This window comes from Copadichromis virginalis, linkage group LG6, assembly GCF_057382275.1.
Source record: "Copadichromis virginalis isolate Kocher_CV1m ecotype Utaka linkage group LG6, C_Virginalis_male_GT1.1, whole genome shotgun sequence".
Lineage (NCBI taxonomy): Eukaryota > Metazoa > Chordata > Actinopteri > Cichliformes > Cichlidae > Copadichromis > Copadichromis virginalis.
Window position 1 is genome coordinate 6685577 of NC_140623.1, and position 24210 is coordinate 6709786.

The following is a 24210-nucleotide window of genomic DNA, read 5'->3' on the forward strand; positions in this document are numbered from 1 at the left end:
TTCAGCTGCAAGAGAATTCAACATTAATGAATCAGAAGTCCAAGTTTTAGTGTGATGGTCAGCATCTTCCTCTGCCTTCTGGGTGCTACCGCAGGTGCCTTTGACGGTGCAGAACGTTTTGTCGACGTTGTACAACATACTCGTTGTAAATACTCATGTATACAGACCCTAACCAGCAATCAAGCAGTGGGCAGCCACCAATGCAGCACCCGGGGAGCAGTGTGTAGGGACGGTACCTTGCTCAGGGGTACCTCAGGGTGGCCGTTCAGTGGAGTCGAACCCCCGACCTTCCGGTCATGGGGTGTCAGGGCCACCACTCTACCTACTGAGCTATCCCTGTTCACCTGTGGCTTGAATGCTGAACATTTGCCTGTTTAAATCATAATAACTGTCACTATACAGAGATGTGTCTTCTGCTGCAGTGATGCAGTTCTGCTTGTGTTGAGTGATGTAAACAAACAATCGATCTGCACGCTTCAAACGTCAAAACTGATCATTTGACTTTTTTGACACAGCAGTGGTGAGTGTTCCCACCTTCTGCTCTTTGTAACTTAACGCCATCTTTCCGTTTTCGTGTTTGGATATGACTTTGGAGTCCACCTTCGCAGTAGCGATTGACCGCAAAATAAAGCTACTTTACATCCGGTCTTAAAACAGGAAGTTAGCATTTTCCCGTGCACAGGGTCTATTGTAATGAAGCCATAACGCCAGAGTTCCCGGGCGCGACAGCCTGGCAGGCTCCCGCAGCAGCAAAATCCTCCTAAACCTGTTTGGTCGTGTCTTTGAGAGCAGCTGTGTTATCACTGCTTGCGAATATGGACCCGAACACAAACAGCCGATGGACACTGAGCAGTCGTACGTCTGTGGGCAGAATTTAGATGACTATGTGCATCACAGACTGAATTTAAAGATAAATCACCCAAATGACCCCCTGGTGGCTGGGTGAGGTACAGGTTTTAACATAGTCCCTTTTTGCAGCTGCTAATTATGGGCTCTGAGTAGACTCTTCTTCAGCCAACGTTGAATCGACAAAGCATGCTGACAGACCCGTCTCTTTAACCAGACGGTGTATTTATAGCAGCAATAGTTTTGTCCTCCTGTCTTGCAGCCCTCTGTCCACAGAGGCTCAGATCCAGCCAGCGGTCATAAGTCTAGTGGCTCGACGGCTGAGTTAGTGACAGGTAGCATAAACGCTATGAGAGGAAAGCATCTTCATTGCATTCTGTAGCCCAAACATCCAGCTGGTCATCACGAGCCATCTCCAGCCACAAGAACAAAGAGTCCTGCCCCACAGAGCCCTGATCGAAGCAGCCAGTCTGAGACAGGGCTGAGCACTATCAGCCCACAGCGCTGTGAGGCGTGGCTGCATGTTTCAGCACGTCGATCAACGGTTAGATAACAGGAGCTAAAGGTGTCAGACCCGAACATCGTGATGTTTGTAACTGTAAGTACACTGATTCTGAAGCACTTTACAGTCTGTACCATTAGCACTGGAGCATGGTGTACGTTACATGCTGTCTGCGAGCACGACAAACATCTCCAGACTCAAGGACACACAGTTTTACATGGAGGACGACAGACATCCAATCAGCTTACAGATATTTAGAGCAATGTGCTGAAAATGACTCTGAAACCTAACAGCAAACTAGAACGCATTATTACTCGAGCCACGAGTGTCAGCGTGTTAATCCATCAAACCCATAAAGATCCAGCTCTTCAAACAGGCTGTAAGAGAGCGTTGAGATGGGCCTGAGCCCCGTGGTGACCTTTCACCCCCAAACACCTGTAATCTGAGTAAACTGATGACACACAGGTCCTGGCTGTGTTGAACATTTCACACACAGAGCCTTTGAAAGGTTTCTGTCATGTAGCTGGAGAGAGGTGCAGAACTGTGGATTGCATGAGGCTGTGCTGAGCCTCACTTGTAAAAACTCGACCTGCAGTTACCACTCAGTAGCTGTGACTGTGGACAGACAGAGGTCTGTGGTAAAGGACTGACTGCTGTGCAGCACACACTGATACGAGCCTGTAAAGCTGTGGAGTGACTCTTCATTCTGTGACAGGTGAACATACCTGTCAGGCATACGATCCCAAACATTTGTTGTATTCATGCAGCAGTGTCTCTTACATTTACAGTGCATCTGTTTATTAAGGATGAGACATCAGCGAGCACCGTGAACTCACCCCGACAGCCCCGGCCGTTACCCTCAAACCCCGGCAGACAGGAGCAGATGTAGGCTGAACCTCCGGTGTAGCGGCACAGTGCTCTCTGTGGAACATCGCAGTCATGAGAGCCTCTCTGGCAGTGATCTACTGGACGGTTCTCCTCTGCAGGACCAGAGAGAAACATGTTTTGATGAACCTGTCCCAAACTACACGTCCCCATTCATTAGTATGATAATAAAGACCAGTGGTGTCTATCTAGCCATCCATCTTCTTCCCCCTTATCCTGGGCCGGTCGTGGGGGCAGCAGCCTACGCAGAGAAGCCCAGACCTCCCTCTTTCTGGCCACCTCCTCCACCACCACCTCCATTTCCTCCAAGGCATTCCCAGGACACGCTGTCCTGGGTCTGCCCCGGGGCCTCCTCCCGGTGGGACGTCTCACCCAGGAGGCGAACAGGAGGCATCCTTATCAGATGCCCGACCCACCTCACCTCTTTTCAATGTGGAGGAGCAGCGGCTCTACTCTGAGCCCCTCCCGGATGGCCAAACTCCTCACCCAGTCTCCAAGGGAGAGGCCAGCCACCCTTCAGAGGAAGCCCATTTCTGCTGGTTGTATCCGCGAGCTCGTTCTTTCGGTCACTACCCACAGCTCGTGATCACAGGTGAGGGTAGGGACGTAGATGGACCGGTAAATTGAGAGCTTTGCTTTTACACTCAGCTCCCTCTTCACCACGACGGACCGGCGCAGCGTCCGCATTACTGCAGCTGCAGCACCGATCCGTCTGTCGATCTCCCGTCACTCGTGAACAAGACCCAGAGACATTTCAAATCCTCCACTCGGGGCAGGAATGTACTGCCCCGGTGAAACTTCCAGGCCTTTAGTTTTTGAGATCACCTCAAAGAGCTCTGCTGTAGGTGGGTGGACAGGTCGTTTTGAAAAAAAGATTAATCTTGAAGAGTATTTGACTTATGAAGCTAAAATTCCACAGCACTCATTAACCATCCAAACTATTATATTTAAACACATCCTACATTACAACATCCCATCAGAGGGACGAGGTCCAACCAACGAACCCGACAGCATCTTCATTTTAGGTTGAAGCAGTCACATCTCGTCACTACAGACCAGGCAGGAAACATCTCGTCTGTGCTGCACAGATCGTTATTGTTTATGTCCGCTGTCAGCTTTAGGTGCAACAAAGTCATACTCACCCACAGGAACCAGATACCCCCCAGCTGTCAACACACACACACACACACACACACAACCCACCGACACACGTCTTTCCATCACTGGCGAACACAAAGCCGGCGGAGCACTCGCAGCGCAAACTTCCAGGCTGATTACTGCAGACGGCGTTGGGTCCACACACTGAAGGAGTCTCCCTGCACTCGTCAATATCTGCCAACAACATACATGTAATGTTACTGCACATTACATGATCTCTGCTCCATGTGCTGCTTGTAGACGCTCAGATTAAATGTAATCCAGGTTCAGATCATCATTTTACTACTATGGAGCGTTTCCACGTGACTGTCACATTTTTGAAATTATTCTCTCATCTGTTCTTTCCCATTTTCAGCACTGCCCATGTGACCAAGTGTGGGTTTGTTACCGTGGCAATATCGTCCATCTCCAGCGAAACCAGCTGTGCATTCACAGCTGAACCGGACGCCCTCGCCAGGTGTACAGACAGCGTTAATGTCGCAGCCGTGTCGGCCGCTGAAGCACGGATTCTGCTCCAGAAGACTGCCTGTCAGAAAATTAGACACACCTCCAGTCAGAAACAATGTGACTCTTCACAGCACACAAACGCAGAACCGCGCACACCGAGCAGAAAAGATTGTGCAGTTTGGCAACAAACCCTGAAGGTCAACCAGATAATGATAACCCTGAAAATAGATCCAGTGTCTCCAGAAAGTAGCACTCACGGTAAACCACCAGCACAGCAAGAAGCGAGGCAGCGAGAGAGAACAGTGAGCTGTGTCACCTGCACGTTGTTTACCAATAAAATCTAACCGTGAAGAACAACAAGCATCATGTAAATGTGCAAACACACATATGCACACATATGTTACATGTGTTGGTGTTAGAAAGCTCTCCCATCCAGCTCTTCAGCTGTTACAGTTTCACTTTGTCACAGTTGTTGTTCGCCTGGAGACACGCTTAGTTTCCATCGTCAGCAACACAAACATCTATAGACTGTATAGAAAAGATGGACCTAACCACCGCGACGTCACCACTCATTAGTGACTTCCTGAGTGCTTCTTCCAAAGCCACCATGGTTCTTGATATCTGATGTGAATACACGAAGTACAGCTGCTGTGTAACATCAGAGCTGCTCTGTTATTCAAGTATTTAAGGAAAATCTGCGTTTGTCTGTCGAGTTTGCAGAAATGAGAATTTAAATATTTGGGGATATTTTGGTGGAATATCGAGACATGCATGTTGTAGGCGACTGCTGCTCCTTCTTCATGATAAAAGGATTAATGGATAAAAGCGAATCTGTGGTTCACTCACTGACTGCTTTCTGCTCGTGCAGCTGGGCGGAGCTCCTGGCAGGAAACATGTCCCAGATGCTCTGCTGTTTGCCAACAAAGCCCAGCTCAGTGTTGTTTGCTTGTATAACTCTAAACCCCCCGAGCTTCTCCAACCAACCTCACCTGCATATTTACCTCAAATCCTGCCCCTCCCCCAACCCCCAGCCCGGGTTGGTATCTTGTTGACATCAGCCGCTGATCTTCGCCCCCTGCCTGCAGCACTCTCACTCTGATTGCAGCTGAGGAAACAGAGCCAGGCTCAGATTACTGTTTACCTTCCTCCGATGTCCCACTGCAACACCGCTGAGGGTTTAAACTATTGGATATGTGTTTCCGAACATTCCTCGGAGTAACAACACGCACCGCTTCGCTGTGACTGTCCCTGACAATGTGGGAAACCTTCTGTGACCTTCAGCATGAGTCTGCTCCCTGACCTGTGCCGTCTGCATCTGTGACACATGTGGAACTAAAATAAATACACCACACATTCACAGAGGCAGATTTTTACATCACTGCTGTTTGTGCCAAGAACTCAAGTACTAATAATCACAGCCTCCAAATGCTGTTCGGTTAAATATGTGGAGGCTAAACTTGGAGCCTCCTGTAGGGTCCATCCACAAACGAGACGTCAGGTCGGCTGTAAAATAAAACAAACTCTGTGGCAGGTTTAACACATTTGACAAAGACTGTGGCCTCGTCCTTCCAGGTTACATCAGCGATATTTTTACAGCCCATTTCAGCTGGAAAGATTCGTGTCACCTGTGTCTCTGATTGCTATTACACACTTTCAAACATGAAAGACTTATTCTGGTTTGTTAAATACAACAACAGTGCGACGGCCACCTTTTTTCTACTGTTTGTGCTTTTGGTTCATTTCCAGTATTTTAATGGGACCTCACCTCACCTCACTACAGGCCTTTGAAGACGTTTGTTTCATTTCGCTCAGTCAGATTCTAGTTTTGTTTGTCTGTTATGTAGCACTAACTCATGGCACCTGTACATCTTACTGAGTAACTTCTTAACCAAATCCACCCATCCACCCACTTCTGGTGGAGGCAGGGTACACAATGGACATGTCACCAGCAGAGATGGGCAGTAACGCGTTATTTGTAACGCGTTACTGTAATCCGATTACTTTTTTCAAGTAACGAGTAAAGTAAGGGATTACTATTGCAAAAACGGTAATTAGATTACCGTTACTTTCCCGTAGGAACGCTGCGTTACTGCGTTACTAAAACCGTGAATCTTTTGCGAGAATGTCTCACGACAGTGACGTAAGCGAGTGCGCCGTTGGTGACAGCAGCTGTGTGCAGATCAACAGTGGATCACATATCGAGTGCAGGAGAGAGTATGAGCGTGCAGCGTTTAAAGCGTGGAAGTACTGACCTTACTTTGAGTTTGAGTCCATAAAAAGTGACAAAAACATTAGTGTCCGCTGTGCGTGGGAAGAAAACTTCTTTTTACAGCGAAAAAAACCCTAAACTTCCGAACAAGCACCGAGTAGCTACGACGTAATGGGAAACTCACAGAGCTGCCATATCCTTCCACTGACCGCAGCACACCTGCACCAGGGTAAACCTCCGCCTACCCAACTCCTGCTTTACAGGTGAAAATAGAGCAACAGGACCGCTGAGTCTTTGACTTTATTTATTTTCTGCTGTGTTTTACTTGCATCTATTTGAAAGACTGAGTGTAAACACACAAAATATTTTATTTTATGTGGTGGAATGTGCAGAAAATAGGTTTAAATGTTAAACTAATTTCTTCCAGTCAGAGAATGTTGCATATAATTAAATTTTTGCTTGATGCATAAAGTTAAAAGATTAAAACTAATAAAACAAGTTAAAAAGAGACTTTTCCATTTGATTACATTTTGTATGATGGATTATGCAGAAAAAGTAGAATTGGGCTGAAAGATCTATCACTTTATCACCTCTTCAGGTTGTAAATCGTGTTTTTAAAAAGTAACTAAGTAACTAAGTAATTAATTACTTTTGAAAATAAGTAATCAGTAAAGTAACGGGATTACTTTTTGGGGGAGGTAATCAGTAATTAGTTACTGATTACTTTTTTCAAGTAACTTGACCAACACTGGTCACCAGTAGAGTCACTAGTGACTCAAAAATCAATGCAATTAGTGGTGGCGCTCCAACATACACACTCACAGACACACACACGGATACATATGTGGACGTGTAACATACTGTGGATGGGACCAATTTTGTTGCTCATGGCGTAGCGGATAAGGTGGTTGTTAGCGTCAAACATCACAAAGATTTGGTCTACACTGAGCTGCTGGGTGGTCAGCGTTGCCCCCGCCCACCCAGCCTCATCATACGGGCAGGTCTGAAAGATGATGGACTGACGCCACTGGTAGCTTCTAGTCTGGACGTCTCCATCAGGGGAGGTGATGGTGTAGTTGCAGCTGGAGGAGGAGATGATGACTAGAAAGAGGAGGAGAAATACTTTAGCATTGAGCTACCTTCAGTGGGAAGTGAATCTTTTAATGTCCTAAAACACTGATTTGGCTGAAATATTTACACAGAAAGATTGAAAACAGAAAAACGGACTGTTAGGCCCTGACTGCGTGACGAGCTTAGTGTCAGAGCTGCTGGCCTTACAGTTTCTGCTGTACTGGTGAATCTCCTTGTATGGCTTGATCTGGACAGTGGAGCCTAACGGGACAGCCGGCAGACGTCCATCCAGGTCTGTGCTCATCACCAGGTGGTCGTGTTCATCGATGCCTTTAAACTCTTGCTTGATGGTCAGATGCTCGTTGCCCGGCTGGAAGACCACCTCGGCCTGTCGGGAAAACACGCCGCCTACAGGAATGTGAAAACACACGTTTTCAATGCATTTAGGCAAAGACAACCTACTGAGTGCAATGTGCATTAAGTGCAAACTGAGAGTCAGAATGAAGAAGACTGTCTGATGTGTGGTTGTTGGTGCCAGACAGGCTGGTCTGAGTGTTTGGAAGCTGCTGATCTGCAGGCATTTTCCCACATAGCCATCACTGAGGTTTGCTGCTTCCAGCTCACAGTGAGCTCAGCATGAATGGAATCATTTCTGAATCTGTTTTGGACTTTCTGCATACAAACATGATAAACATTACAGTTACAGTATTTAACTGTTCCCAGGCTCTAGAGGCCCAGAGTCTTTGCAGTTCTGAGCAGTTTTGTGAGCACACGAGGGACAAATTGATGCAGCTTTACACAACAATCATCATCAACCTGCAGCCTTACCAATGAGACTGAATCCATTCTCGTAGCCGGGCTGTTCCAAGGCAAAGGCCCAGCCGATGACGCCCCCCAGTGAGGACAGAAGCTGCAGGGAGGGCCCCACGCTGTCGGGGATGTTGCTGATGGCCACATAGGCCCGTCCATCATTGGCTACCACGTACGAGTGCAAATCATTGTTAGTGAGCCTTATCGGTGAAGGTAAGTTTCCCACAAACACTTGGCCGTTCACTTTTCCGTTCATCCTCTGGGGTTTGCCTGAAAAACAACTTCTCCATTAAATCATTTTATTGTTTCTTTTATCTTCAGTCATTTTTTTTCCTACGAAAACTCCTGATAAATATAGACAAAGGGAATAATATTTACATGACATTTACCAAGTTTTAATGCTTTTAAAGAAGCTTTAATAGAAGAAAAGTTTGGATAGTTTTGACTACACTGTCTTACACAATAAGAAATGACCAAAGCTGCTTTCCTGTTATTAAAATAATCCACAGCTTCACTGATAAGGAACTCAGTTCTTCTTACCTTCTGCAACACAGTCCTTCCCATTCCCATAATAACCAGGCCTGCAGTGGCAGCAGTACCCCCTGCTGTGATCTCGGCAGTCAGCAAAAGCTGAGCATTTGTGCCTGTTGTGGGCACACGTCTCCAGGTTGTATGCAAACACTGTGAAAGGAACAAAAGAAGGCAGGCCGGTAGCTTCAGAATGAAACTATGACAATCTCACACAAAGAAAAATAAAACACAAACGTCCTGTTATTGAAATCTACCGTTCACATCCAAATCTTCATCGACCACAACGATCTGAGGATGCTGTGGAGCTGAACGCGGTGGTGCTGGTACGTGCCGCTGTTGCAGCCCCGGCTTCTCTGAAGTGTATCTGGGTTCACTGGGCGTGGGAGTGGTGTGTCTTGGTTGCAAAGTCTCAGAGGTGGTGTATCTGGTTTCAGTCTCATGTTGCTCGGTTGGATGTATTCGTTGAATTGTCCCAGTGCTGGTGGGTGCTGGTGCAATAGTGTCTGATTCCACAAAGTGTGGCTCCTGAGTTTTCAGCGTTGCGTTTCCTGGTGTGACGGTTTCTGGATAACCGGTTTGGAAGCTGCTGGGGGTCTCAGATGGCTGCTCATGCTTTTCCTCTGGTACTGTTCCAGCTGTCTTTATCCCCTGGGTTGTATAGGTCAAGAAGTCCACCCCCACATGATCAGCAGTCTGTGTTGGTAACATGGTCACAGGAGGCTCAGTAACACCCTCATTCTCAGGAGAGCTAGTCACTTTCCCCGGTTGGATCTCAACGAAGAACGGGGAGGATCCAATCTTGTACACCCAAACTCCACTGCGTGCTGCGTTGGTCTTTCTGGTTGGATAAAGAATAACATGAAATGTTTCCAAAGTGGACGACAGTGAAAATCAAACTAATGAAGTGGAAACTAGAAATGACAGACAGCATTTCTAAGATGTGTTGTAGCAAAAAGAATCGTGAGCGTCTCCAGTCAGTCCAGAATGCTGCAGCAAGGCTTTTAACAAAGACATGAAAAGAGAGCACCAGCTCATTACACTGGCTTCCAGTACATCTCAGAATTCATTTTAAAATCTTGGTACTGACTTTTAAAGCTCTGAATCATGACGCTCCTGCCCATATTTCTGAGCTCTTAGAACGCCACGCTCCCTCTCGCAGCCTGAGATCGTCTAATCTAAGGCTGCTGGTAGTTCCCCGAACACGTTTTAAAACCAGTGGTGATCTTTCAGAGCGGCAGCCCCAGGTTGTGGAACGCTCTCCCTCCATCTCGACGTTGCCTGGATTGTATTTGTTCTTTTAAACATCATCTTAAGACTCATTTATTGAGACTGGCTTTTAATCCGATTTGTGCTGTATGTTTGACTGTACTGTTTTATATTATTGTGAAGCACTTTATCCTGTGAAGAGTGCTATACAAATCAATAAAGTAAAGTAAGTGTATTTCAGAACTTAATTACAAGGACTACTGGAACTTTGATTTTGCTTAAATAAAGTCTACAGCTCTGTGAAAAGGCGTTTCCTGTCTTGTGTGGATGCACGCTCAGTCATCAGTCAAATGGATTCTGTTCACGTCACTCTCAGCACATTGTTCCTTCAGTGGTGCTGGTTTCAGTCATTGTGCAGATGTCCTGTTTATATGGTTGGTCTGGGGCTGCCTGCTGCTTCAGGACCTGCTGTCATTGATGAATTCTGCTCTCTGCCAGAAAGTCCTGACGGAAAACATCCGATCATCGTTTACCAAAGCTCGAGCACATTTGGGTTTCGCAACAATGATGCAAAACACAGCAGCAAGTCCACCCGTGAATGGCTCCAAACAAAAAACCTCAAAATGAAGGTTTTGAAGAGGCCTGATGAACGTCTGGACTTGCTGTGCTATGACCTTAAGACCATGCTGAGAAACCCTCCATTGTGCCTCAAGTCAAACAATCCTGCAAAGAGTGGGACTAACGATGTTTCAGACATTTGATTAAGGCGCCACAGCCATGACTCCTTTTTCACACACAGTAGGTTTGGACAGCTTCTTTAACAGGACTTCGGATTTACTCAGGTTTTCTGTGTCAAACATTAAAACTTGTTTGTTCTGAAACATTAAAGTGACAAATACACCAGGAAGGGAGCGGGCACTTTATCACAGCACCACGTACAAACACAGACTTCATATTTTCAGTTCCACTATAGCAAAAGCATCAGCAGCAGTCATACTTGGTAAGTTGGCTGATGGAGGCCTCGTCATCAGAGGTAATGTTGAAGTACAGCCCCTGTTTTTTCCAGAACCAGCCCACCAGGCCTTCGTTGAAGCCTGACTCGAGCAGCTTTCTTTCTCCTCCTATTGATGTGTAGAGAAACTGCAGGCCGTTCCTGGGGTACAAGAGGATGGCCCAGGCAGATGATGCTGTGTAGGCTACAACCAGCTGGAAGGTGATTCTCTGAAAGTGCAAGATAACATGTTTATATCCACACCACTGCTTATTTTTCATTCTGGGTGGGTTTGTGTGTGTTTTTGCTCACTGTGTGTTTATACACCACTCTACATTTAATCATCACTGATATTCCACACCATGTCCTGTCTCTCCCATCATGGCCCCGCCCCTCCCTGAGCATGGAGGTTTCTTCCTGTTAAAAGGGAGTTTTTCCTTCCCACTGTGGCCAAAGTGCTGCTCATAGGGGGTCATATGATTGTTGGGTTTTCTCTGTATGTATTACTGTAGGGTCTACCTTACAATATAAAGCGCCCTGAGGCGACTGTTGTTGTGATTTGGCGCTAATAAAACTGACTTAGACGGAGACAGGGTAGAATGAGTGTTTATGCCGTAGAACTAAAAAATAATCCGTTTTTCTGCACTAAGGAAAATACACTCAGAATAAATTAGTAAATAAAAGTATATAATATATATAAAAAATAAATACATACTATCTAATTGAGAGAAATTGAAATCCTCACCTTAGTGTCCAGTTGGTCTCCTCGTCCAGATGTCCCCTGGGCAGCCATGTTCTCCCAGGTAACAATGAAGGTGTTGGTGGGCTTCTCTACCTTACCATCTGGGAAACCCTGCCTGATGTGGTCAGCGGCTCGACCCAGGATATTGGGGGTGCTGTCGTGCCTGAAGTACACCTTGCCTTGTCCGTCACTGTTGTCCAGGTCTCCCAGAAGGACTGCAATCATTTTAAACTCACTGGGCGTCTTCCCCAGGTATTTCTCCTCAGCGGGAGGCTCGGCAACAGCCACAAACCCATTGGTGTTGATCTGAAACAGGAGGATCAGGTTCTTTGGTTAATGAACAGACACCTCATATTTCATGTGAAATCACACAGTGCATTTATGCACCTCAGATTTTAGTAATTGTGAGAATGTATCATTTTATTTTAAGGTTAAATGTTTTTACTGATGACCAATCTGGACATTTCCCACAATCCTGAGGTCTGAACTATAAATGTGGTCCAGTACTGTCTGATTAAATTTCATGAGCCAGTAACTGACGTGAGATAAAGTGAGGACTGTTGATGCTCCGTCATTATCATAAGTTTCTCAAAGCTAGGACAAACAAACCCTGCGCTACAGTTATTCTCAGAATGATAACTTATTATTTAAATAAATGATTTGCTTATTCAGCACAAAGTGTAAGCAGAGTGCACAAAGTTCTCTTGCTGCTATTCTGTGCTCTGTCAGCTCCAGGAATTCCACACAAATAATTCACTCAGAAAAGAAAGATCTCTTTAAGCTGGGCAGACACTGGGCGATTTTTTCAGTCGTGCGATTCAGCTGCTGCTCAAACTGTACGATTGACTCGCAGGGGTGAGAAGTTCATAGGTCACGATGCAGGTCACACACTATACGGCCGATGCTCTGATGCGACCTGAGTCACACTGTGCGTCCATAACATGAAGGTTATAACAGAAAATCTGTCGCTCTCTCCCTCTCTGTCTTTCACTCACACAGACACACCACCACCATCAACTTTGCTAAATTGCTAATGAAAAACATGATCAGGCAGCTGTGATTGAGCAGCAGTGTAGATCCAACTATTCACGGTTGTTGTGGTCGTGATGATTTTGTGAGGCCACATCGAAAAGGCTCGGATGAGCTCTCTACAAGTTGTGCCTCCATCGCTTGTGTCCGGATCACACGCTGCACTGCTGCTCCGTCTTTTTCAACGACCTTTATGTGTTTGCGCGTGCGCAGTGTGAGAAGCTGCGGTGATAACCTCACGACGGTCCTCACGACCAAGCGATTGATGATCTGGAGCTGGTCGTGAGGTGTTAATCGCTTCTCGTTACCCCACGTATACTACACGATGCACGACGCACGATGAAGGCCAAATTCGGGCCGATCACCAAAACGGTCGCACGACTGAAAAATCGGCTCAAAATGGGCCAAAAATCACAGAGTGTAAGCCCAGCATTAGCCCATCATTACCCCAGCATTAGCCCAGCATTAGCCCATCATTAGCCCAGCTTTAGTCCAGCATTAGCCCAGCTTAAGCCCAGCATTAGCCCAGGTTAAGCCCAGCATTAGCCCATCATTAGCCCAGCATTAGCCCATCATTAGCCCATCTTTAGCCCAGCATTAGCCCAGCATTAGCCCATCATTAGCCCAGCTTTAGTCCAGCATTAGCCCAGCTTAAGCCCAGCATTAGCCCAGCATTAGCCCAGGTTAAGCCCAGCATTAGCCCATCATTACCCCAGCATTAGCCCAGCATTAGCCCAGCTTTAGTCCAGCATTAGCCCAGCTTAAGCCCAGCATTAGCCCAGCATTAGCCCAGGTTAAGCCCAGCATTAGCCCATCATTAGCCCAGCATTAGCCCATCATTAGCCCATCTTTAGCCCAGCATTAGCCCAGCTTAAGCCCAGCATTAGCCCAGCATTAGCCCAGCATTATCGCAGCATTAGCCCAGCATTAGCCCATCATTAGCCCAGCTTTAGTCCAGCATTAGCCCAGCTTAAGCCCAGCATTAGCCCAGCATTAGCCCAGGTTAAGCCCAGCATTAGCCCATCTTTAGCCCAGCATTAGCCCAGTTTAAGCCCAGCATTAGCCCATCATTAGCCCAGTTTAAGCCCAGCATTAGCCCATCATTAGCCCAGTTTAAGCCCAGCATTAGCCCATCATTAGCCCATCATTAGCCCATCTTTAGCCCAGCATTAGCCCAGCATTATCGCAGCATTACCCCAGCATTAGCCCATCATTAGCCCAGCTTTAGTCCAGCATTAGCCCAGCTTAAGCCCAGCATTAGCCCAGCATTAGCCCAGGTTAAGCCCAGCATTAGCCCATCATTAGCCCAGCATTAGCCCATTATTAGCCCATCTTTAGCCCAGCATTAGCCTATCATTAGCCCAGCTTAAGCCCAGCATTAGCCCAGCAATAGCCCAGTTTAAGCCCAGCATTAGCCCAGCTTTAGCCCAGCATTAGCCCAGCATTAGCCCATCATTAGCCCAGCATTAGCCCATCATTAGCCCAGCTTTAGCCCAGCATTAGCCTATCATTAGCCCAGCTTAAGCCCAGCATTAGCCCAGCAATAGCCCAGTTTAAGCCCAGCATTAGCCCAGCTTTAGCCCAGCATTAGCCCAGCATTAGCCCATCATTAGCCCAGCATTAGCCCATCATTAGCCCAGCTTTAGCCCATCATTAGCCCAGCTTAAGCCTGACTCGAATCGTGACCGTGTGAAGCCACACCACCATGAACTGAGTGCAGTCTCCTTTCAAGGACAAGGCAGTAAATGCAGACAAAATAGCAAAAATATGTCATAATAATCAACTTCTTCAGTTCAGATAATGAGACAATCATTCATTTGTTTAGGTTTCAAAATATGAGCAATGGTGGTGACTGACGCAGGATTTCTACAACAGGAGATAAACCTAGACATGCCCCGCTGTGACTGAGCTTTAATACGCATCGTATGCCTTCTGCATATTATATGACAAGACATATATGACAGAGAGAGGTATGCAAAGCAGTTTGTGCTCTAAGTTATTTGGTAATATTCACTTGTCAAACATCCAGTACACACTGCGCGCTTCATATAAAGTTGTCCTGTTGCTCTGTGATTTTATCTCATTCTCACAGTTAAACCTTCCCAACCTCGTGTCTCACAGGCTGTTCATCATCTGTTTAGTGTCACAGATTCAGATTCTTTCCCAAACCTGATGATCAGTCACTAAACCACCGTCACCTTTAGCATTTTTAACAAAGCAAAGCAGAATTTCACCGTAGCTGTGCCACGACACAGGTTTACATTCACCGTTGCATACAACAATGAGACAAACCAGATCTGTCAGCTGTTTATCAAAGGCTTTACAAACATGCATCTTTCATGTGTCAGCCAGCATGCAGCCTGTTTCAGTGTTAGTTACTGTTCTTACTGTCCGGGAAGAACTTTGACCACATCATTGCCTTGGCACTGATAAAGTATTCTGATTCTGAGATGCTCACAGCTGATGATGTGCGACCCAAAAGCAAACTAATTCAGTTCAATTCAGTTTAATTTATACAGCACCAAATCACAACAACAGTCGCCTCAGGGCGCTTTATACTGTGAGGTAAAGACCCTACAGTAATACAGAGAAAACCCAACAATCATATGACTCCCTATGAGCAAACACATGGCGACAGTGGAGAGGAAGAAACCTCCGGCAGAGCCAGGCTCAGGGAGGGGCGGCAATAACTGGCTGGGTATGAGTGGAGGACGAAGGCAGACTGTGGAAGAGCCAGACAAGAGCCTCACTTAGTGCAGAGAGCCGTCTGAACAGAAGAAGCACTGAGTGCATCATGGGAAACACTCAGCAGCAAGACTAAGCAATCCAGAACTTTATCAGACATGAGAGGGAAAAGACTGCTGAACATTTGGGTAATTATATTAAATGAAACTAAATCATGATGATTTTCATTCATGGTATTAGTCTTGTTTCTGATGTTATGGATTATTTTAATGTTTAATCAACAAGCTGACAGTAAAAATCCCTCAAAAACACACTGATCTTGTCTGTTTTTACACACTCACTGCACCAGAAATAAACTGTACGAGTCGCTCATCATACCTCCATGTGTACCACACACACACTCACACTCCTAATGTCATCTTCATGTCCTGCTTTCATCTTTAACGTTTGAGCTAAAGCTGACACTAAATTTGTAGAAATCTCAGAGGTGTACAGCAAATATGTCCCCAACTATAATAAATCCTACCTGTGCTTTCTATACTCTGAAATAGGGCTGCTCGATTATGGCAAAAATGATAATCACGATTATTTTCACTGAAATTGAGATCGATTATTTGACGATATTTATTTAACCCTTTAAAACCTACTATAGAACCAAGTCCGCCAGAGCTTATATATATTTTTTTTACATGCTGTGGAGCCATTTTTGGGAGCATTTCAAGTTGCTATATATCAATACAACTGTTATAGCCCATATTTTAATAATATGTATGCATTAAGTCCATAGTAACTACATTAATTGCAAAAAAGTGCAATAAACTATAAAAAAATTGAAAATCGTTTTTGTTTTGTTTTTTTACATATATTTCTACTTGGAGAAATTTAAGAGGTTTATCCCTCAAAACTTTAAATACAAAAAAGTTGCAAAAAAATAGTTTACAGCAACAGGAAATTTATTTTGAGTGTCTTCATAGTTTTATTTTGGAGATACAGCAATTTTTATATACTGCAGGAAAAACAAAAAAACAATCCTATGATGCAAATTTGCAAAGAAAACAGCAGGTGCATCAAAATAAACTATTTCCAGCAGTGCAATTCGAGTCCTAAGCATCCCAGCAACTATTCAGAAAAGTCAAACATGACTTATAAAAACACCAGTATAGGCTTTTAAGGCCTACAAGTAAAAAACTACATTTTCCGCGAAAATGACATCACTTCCGGTTTCGGACAGGAAATGAAATGAAAGCTTTATGTGGAAGGAAACCGTGACAAGCTGATGGCATCAGATGTAAGTACAACTCCTCCGGTTTCATATGCAAAACAAATTATTGCGCTAGCTTACACGGTTCCAGTTCTACAGGGATTTAAAGGGTTAACAATAACAATGTATTGAATAATGACTTTAAAAAATAATATAAAATAGTGCAAATACTGATAACAGTGCAAATGTTTGCAATATAAAAAATAAATAAAAAATGTAAACATCTATGTTTAGTGAACTTTGCAGTGTTGCTCTGTGGTGCAGCTACGACACCGTAGCAAAGTTTACACACTGTGTCTACTTGATCCACGTCTGACTGAACCCACAATGTTTCCACACCACTGAAGTTTTTTTTTCTTTTTTTACCTCTCTTTTCAACCAACGGCAGTCACTCTCCTCTCCAAATAACTTCTGCTTAGCTTTCCGAGCTTTCCGAACTTCCCTCGGGTCCTCTTAATTGTTGTGACGTATGTTCGAAATGCAGAGAGGTGCGCTCGATTTGCCACACGGAGCAGCGCGAGAGTAAAGCACGAGGGAGGGGCTAATAATCGGCTCAGTCATTTTTAATGATCGTTGAAAGCCCAGATCGTAATCGTGATTAAAATTCGATTAATTGAGCAGCCCTACTCTGAAAGTAACACACCATTGATTAATGCTTCAATATTAAATATGATTGCTACCGAAACACAGGCCCTTAAATAGTTAAATGATTACTTAAAAAGCCATCACCCAGCCGTCTTAGCTAATCATAGGCCCATCACCAACGTCCTTATATTTCCATAAATCATAAAAGAGTAGCTGTCAAACAGCTAACTGATCATCTGCACAGATAAAGGTCCCAAGTTCGACTCCCCCCTCTGACCTGTCAGTGTGGAGTTTACTCATGGCAGTGACATGGTCTCGTACTGTCACATTCCCAGTAAAGAGTGATTTATTTTAACTGGAACATTTTGGGCTGCAGGTAGTTTTTCTGCATCTTTATGCAGAAACAATCCAAAAACTAAGAATGGAAACTATCCATTTCTCTACTGCTTTGTGACCTCTGGGATTGAGATAACTGGAGCTGAGTCGAACCTAAACGTGTGTTTGTGAGCAAAGACATTCTTAGCTTTGAAGGTCACATAATCATCAAAGCACAGCAGAGACAAAACACATACTGAGCAGGCACGTCTGATATCTTTACAAGCAGCCAGCATCAAAAATGTTGAAAACATATCTGCAACCTTGAGATGAGACAGGAAGAGGAGAGGAAACATGAGACAAAGAGGAAAGCCACATTGCTCGAGTGCCTCTGTAAAGAGGGTCTCAGCAAAGTCATGTCTTCAGGGGAGCTTTCCCCCACCCTCCCCCATCACACCCTCCTCCCAGAGACAGGCTTCCTTCAGAGAAATGCACGAGCGGCTCGAATGGCTGCTCTCCCAGCCGGTATCTGACACTGCAGAGCTGAAGAAGCTCCACCTTCATCACAGAGCAGACAGCAACACACTGCAAAGGAACACGGCTGATGAGAAACTCTACCAACAGCTGTGTGTCCAGTTCAATGAAATGTGCTTCATGCTCACTGGTTAGCTAACAGGACTTAGTGTTAGCAGCAATCAACCAACCCACTGATGTCATATTCCTGACTTTATTCTGATGTAAACACTGTAACTAAAAGCAATGTTTTAGGTGTTAGACCTGCATCAGTTTTTCCGCGGGGGCTTCATACATGTAGTTTTTTCATGCCCACTTTAATATGAGCAGTACACGATTTAATGTTTTTAAAAGCACAGCGCCTGGACAGCAACTCTCTTAATAATTCTGATTTCATTTCTACTAGTGGAGCATTAAGGAAAATACTGGTAATTTTTTATTTAAAGATTATCATATGTTCAATTCAATTTTATTTATATAGCGCCAAATCACAACAAAAGTCGCCTGAAGGCGCTTCATAGGTACTTGTAAGGCCTCTTTATCAGAATATTAAAATTCTGCTCACAAAAACATTGAGAATTGAGATATTTTATGCAGTTTCCCTTTCTTACGTGTAGTGTACAGGATGATGGTGGAGGTAGTGTTTTTACTGGACACTGGTGATGCTGGTGCAAAAGTACTTATGGGGCCTGACATGTGCCCAGATGATCTACAGCCCGGGTAGAATAGAAAGCCTCACAGCTAGTAACGTCCTGATGTGTGGTGATTTCCTGAATCTACTAATGAACTTTGAGAAGACACCTCTCCTGACTTTAACACTATGCTATTTAAAAGCATGTCATGGACTTGCCAGTGTCAAGCATGTTGGTGGTAGCACTGTGCTCTGGGACTGGTTTGCTGCCACTGGTACACTGTGCAGTAACAGAATAATGAAGGAGCACTATCTTCAAATTCACCAACTTCACCTCAAATCAACAGTTAGACGACTGAAACTTGGACACAGACGGGAGTTCCAACAGAACAACGATCCCAAGCACACAACACTGTTTTTGGAATGGATAAAGCAAGCTAGCATTAAGGTTCTGGAATGTCCCTCTGGACGCCCCCAAACTCGGGTCTTCTGCCCAGAAGACTCATCACATATCTGGGCTGAAATATGCAGAAGCTTGTTGATGGCTACATGTGCAACGTGCTAAGAGATGTTTAACCCAATATTAGTGGGGGTGTATGCATCTATTTGAGCCGTATATACACTTTTTGGATTAGCGAAACTCCAAATTTTAATCCAACTCAAGCATTTCAAAGTAATTAATGATGCTGTACAATCACTCCACCGTAGAAAATGAACAGTTCAAAGAAACTGACAATCACGCAGATGATGAGTGTATGTATGTATGTAATCATTAGTGTATTAGCTAAAATCATATGCCATATTGTATCAGTGTACACAAAATGCTACCTGTAGTGAGCACACCGCCTCTTCCAGGCTATACCAAGACATCTGCATCACCCGAACCACAGGACAAGACTGTTTTCGATGTGTGTTACACTGAGGCAAAGCCCAGCGATGGAAAATCAAGGGTGAAAATGGCTCTTCAAACTGTCACTGATAAAATGCTGCATTTATAATTTGCATCTCACTAATAAACCATTTGTTACATAAAGACAAGGCGAGCAAGGGATTAAACCGGCAGCTGCCTGGGTCTCATCATCGTAACAAGCGGTCAATGTTGGGCCAAAACACGTGACCCGGCTGCTGCAGCCTTTGTAGAGCCTACGATGTAACCTAGCTAACTGTCCAATGCCGCTGTCAGCATCCATGCTTGTGTGTAATGATGTGTTCATGTGTGGTCGTCTCCCGGGGTTTCGTACGTGGTGCCAGCAAAGAGGAAAAATAAAACGCTGGGATTGTTTTTCCTTCTCGCTAGCTTCCACCTAAGCATGATATAGCATGTTCTGACTGAGAGATTTCTGAACAAATTCAAACGTACAGCTCTGTTATCACTTCCAGCATAAATGAAGACAGAAAACTAAACAGCAGTGACGTTTGTAGGGATACTGAAGTTGGGCTAGCTGGTATATAATGATGTGCTATGTGATCGCTAGCGACACAGCTATGTTAGGTAAACACAGTGAAGCTGGAGGATGAACGCTAACTTTCTTCCACTCGATAAAAGTTAACGTGAAGGTTCCTGATGGTTAGAGACAAATGCAATCGCATGGCAGGATGCTGTAAACGGACCAAACTTCAGTCAGGAGAACAACTGAGATTATTCAGCCACAATACGGTGGCTGTAGCTCAGGTGGTAGAGCAGGTCATCTACTGATTGGAAGGTTGGTGGTTCGATTCCTGGCTTCCCCTAGTCTGCATGCCAAATATCCTTGGGCAAGATACTAACCCCAAATTGCTCTCCGATGCATCCATCGGAGTATGTGTGCATGAATGTTAGCTATAAAGCACTTAGAAAAATGTGCGAATGTGTCAGGGTCCTGGGTCTGAGCGACCCAGGATCCCTGAGCAGTTATGAATTATATTATTATATGTATTTTGGTGTTGCTTCCCTTCTCTGTGCTTGTGTGTGTGTATATATATATATGTGTGTGTGGCTGAGCACCTGTTTATAGGCGGCGTCAGGCCTGGAGGGTGTGGTCCTGCAAGGGGACTGGCCACACCCGAAGCCACACACCTGCTGCTGATCAGGCCTCGTCGGGGGAGCTACTTAAGAGAGTCTTGGAGCTCCCACCGACGCGGGATCATTCCATGAGACTCCACGTTAGTCTTCTGCTTAGTTAAAGTCTGAGTGTATGCCTACTGGAATTAAGTGTCTTGACGGCTGCCTCTGTCATTTTCCCCTCAGGAGGAGCGTGGAACATCGGAGGGCAGCAGGCACGGGGTGTGTGTGGACACACGAGAGTGGAGAACACGGAGCACGGACTTTTTGGGAAGACACGACACGGGAGTCACGGGAGAGCACGGGGATTTACTGTTATTGTTTCCATCACTGTAAATAAACGCACTGTTTATACACAGAGTACCGCGCCTGGGTCCTCCTTCCCCACTCCTTCCACGGTGTGCCATGCCGCACCGTGACAGAATGGGTGAATGCACAAGTTGTGTAAAAAAGCGCTATATAAGAACCAGTCCATTTACAATACGAGGTTAGTCATTAATGTACTGCAACAACATGGGAATAGAGCAGCTGTGAGAGGATTCAGCATTAATGAATCAATGGTACAGAAGTGGAGGAAGCAAGAAGAATGAGTTGAGTAAAGTTTTATCCAATTTTGTTTCGCTTAATGCGCCTTATAATCCGGTGTGCCTTATGTATGAAAACAGACCCGTTCATCAACAGTGTGCCTTATGGTCTGAAAAACACGATATGTTGGATGACACTGTGTGGAGCTGTTAAAAGCCTGGCTCAACATGCAGTACTGCATGTACTGTTTAAGGAGCTGTAGCAGTACCCCGGGCAAACTTGCCAGGACGTTGCTGACATCACACATGTCTGACCCCTGAGATCATCATTATCAGTGTGAGAACAACACAGGGAGGAAACACCCTGAGACGTGACATCTGGTTTGGGAGGACAAATGTGTCATTCTTCCATGTTCCAGATGTGCCGGCTCTCCAAAGAGCCTCCATTTACTGTCAAGGATCAAACTACAACCCAGATAACCTCCTCAGCAGCAAACCCTGGAGCTGAGCCAGGAGACTGCATCTTGTGGTTTTCAACCCGGGCATCATATTAAATGTAAAGGACTCATAAACACTGGTGAAGCACAAAGCAGCAGGATATTACTCGCTCTGACGCGCTACGGGGTGGGACTGGTGATGGATAGATGGAGATGCTTGAAAAAGAGCTGGTGGGGGCCGACTACACACTTACTATTAGATCTTCACACTGAGTGAAACCCAGCAGCAGAGGCTGAGAGCAGCTTTTAGTTTCATGCTTTCACCCTGAAACTCTGTTAATACAAATTCATAATGTTTAAATGACACACAACACACAACCTTTGCTTGATATTCTATCATCTGCATGAAAATGGAACAACCACAAAATCAGAGACTTTTCTCTGGAAGTGAGAAAACACGTCCTAACACAGCACATTTAAAAAAGGAATATAGTTTGGAAAGCACACCCCGACTTTCAATCTCCACCAGCACCTTGAAGCTTTTCCACTCGAGCCTCATGTCACCCACCCACCCACCCACTCGGACTCGACGTAATGATGAACACATCAGGGTTCACTATCTCACCCAGTGACACACTGATGTGCAGACCGGCGTGGCCGGGGCTCAAACCACAGCTCCTTAAAGCTCTTTGACTGTTAGCTTTACCTGTGGGTTCAACAGGAAACCAACATTCATAGATTTCCTGTCCTATATGCAAATAACTCGTTCTACCCCCAGTAACAGCTCTGTGTCTGAAATAATGTGAAAAGACAGGAGTTTACTGGAGCTGGACCTTGACTGTGTCTCATCAACTTCCTGTTGAGCCAGGGAGATGTGTGTGGTCTTTTTGTTTTAACAGGGGGATGGAAAGCAAACAGTTGTGGGACAGAAGAGCAGTGGACATGGATGCGTGAGGAGAGCGTTCAGCAGGTGTGCAAATCTGAGCACATCAGTCTAAAAGTGTGTGACCGAGCTCTGTGTGTCATCCACACTGGACGTCTCTCTGTGGAGACGACTGCAGTAACATGTTTACAGTAAGCTACAGTCAGCAACTCTGACCATCCCGCTTTCTGAGCTATTTTGCCCCGCCCCCCAAAAAAGCCACAAACGATATTGAGGCTGACACAGTCTATGACGTGTATGTACTCTGCACTGAGCTAATGATAATAATTGGTATTAAATATTTAATACTTACTTTGTTACTATAATACTATAGTTTCTGTCACAGTTCATTTTACCTGTTATAGAGTGAAATAATGTGGAGCTTTGGACACGAGCGAGCTGGGAGCAGCCTGGCTTTGCTCCGGACTTTAACTGTGTCAGTAACAGCTCACATTTAAATTCACATATTCACAAAGAGTCGAGCACCTGTGTCAGACTGAGCCAATCCAATCGCACACCTGTCTGTTCACACATGTCACACAAACCCACAAATCAAACAACGAAAGTCAGAAAGCAGCAGGAGGATGGACAAAGGTATAGCGCCAATAAAAAAGCTCATCAGGTGACAAACAGACAACGACTGCACTGAGAAAGGAATTCACTCCTCAGGTAGGTGCGAGGAGCCTGAAACGAAGGCAGAGCTGCATTTGCAAAGTGAACTAAGTTTGAATCATGAAGAGTGAGCGAAAGACAGAGCTGAGTGTCCTGGAGCTGAACGAAAGGATGAGGAGCTGTGAGACTTTACTGAAAAAGTCACTTAAACATGTGATCAGCGCCAAGAAAGATGGAGGACATCCTCACCTCTCTGACCACACACCTCTGAAAGCAGTTCCCAGAAATGTTGCGCTAAACTTCAGCGTTCAACATGCGCACGCAGCGCACTGAACCTGACCATGAGCAGATCCTACAGGACACAAAACCGCACAGCCCTCAGCTTTGTCCTTAGAAATTCTAATAAATCAGAAATGATTTCTCCCACTGAGACTCTCAGTCTTTACCAGCTTCACTTCACTTTGGTTTTTGATGCTTTGAAAGGTGACAAAAAGCTGATTCTGGATTTTTTTTTCTGCGTACTCCTCTTTTTACGAAGAAACTTTAACACATCATCATCATCATCCTCTAGATATGACACTCACATAAACTGTGTCGTATTTTTCCTCCAAGTACACCAGTGACCCTTTCAGAGGCAGCTTTGCCGTGGAGTCGGAGCCGGGTGGCAGCTGCAGGTCTCCGGCTGCTTCTCCAAACTCAAACAGCTCCTCCAGCTTCAGAGCCCGAGTCACAGCACCCAGACCCGCCAAGTACCAGCAGAGCCACCAGCAGAGTCGGGACACGGCCTTCATCTCCATCTTCACCTGAGGATTCCCACCGACCTACGAGCTGAGCGCAGCGGCGGAGTGACACCGGCGGGAGGACGGGCGCACGGATGGATGGATGGAGAGCGATGGGAGTGACGACCGCACAACTTCCGGAGACTTTTTCAAAATAACGTGAAGTAAAGCTAGAAGTTAGAACTTTTTAAAAGATAAAAAAACTGAGTGAGGGACAGCTTTAGAAATGCGCGCCATCCTTTTTTGCTTTTAGCCTTTACACGTGACGTGTTGTCTAAGTTGAACTTGTGTCTGTAAAATATAAGTTTGTCACACAGTGCTCCGTTGGTCCCATGCATCACTGCCATCTACCGAGCGCAGTCTGTAACTTCATACAACCACAATCGGACTTGTTCGGAAACCCGAGAAGATGATGAGCTGATTTGTGCTGCTGGGGTCAGCGGGGGGTCAGGTGTGCAGCTACCTGAGGTGTTCCGGG

General features: G+C 45.4%; 1 protein-coding gene across 4 annotated transcripts in view; it reads right to left on the bottom strand.

Annotated features, from left to right (window-relative positions):
- The window catches only part of LOC146707062 (nidogen-1-like), a 38096-nt gene extending 14242 nt beyond the window's left edge, over positions 1-23854 (bottom strand). The window contains exons 1-11 of one of the 4 annotated variants that reach the window (XM_085458375.1): positions 23538-23854; positions 11402-11704; positions 10663-10886; positions 8714-9297; positions 8469-8609; positions 7947-8198; positions 7326-7526; positions 6909-7148; positions 3780-3917; positions 3437-3565; positions 2185-2328 (exon numbers count right to left, since the gene is read on the bottom strand). In XM_085458375.1, coding sequence (XP_085314501.1) covers positions 2185-2328; positions 3437-3565; positions 3780-3917; positions 6909-7148; positions 7326-7526; positions 7947-8198; positions 8469-8609; positions 8714-9297; positions 10663-10886; positions 11402-11704; positions 23538-23750 — 2569 coding nt within the window. In that variant the 5' untranslated portion in view covers positions 23751-23854. Of the gene's footprint in view, positions 1-2184; positions 2329-3436; positions 3566-3779; positions 3918-6908; positions 7149-7325; positions 7527-7946; positions 8199-8468; positions 8610-8713; positions 9298-10662; positions 10887-11401; positions 11705-14441; positions 14556-23537 lie in introns of those variants that run through there. The other 3 variants (XM_085458373.1, XM_085458376.1, XM_085458374.1) reach the window with 3 other exon arrangements.
- Between the last annotated feature and the right edge of the window lie 356 nt (positions 23855-24210).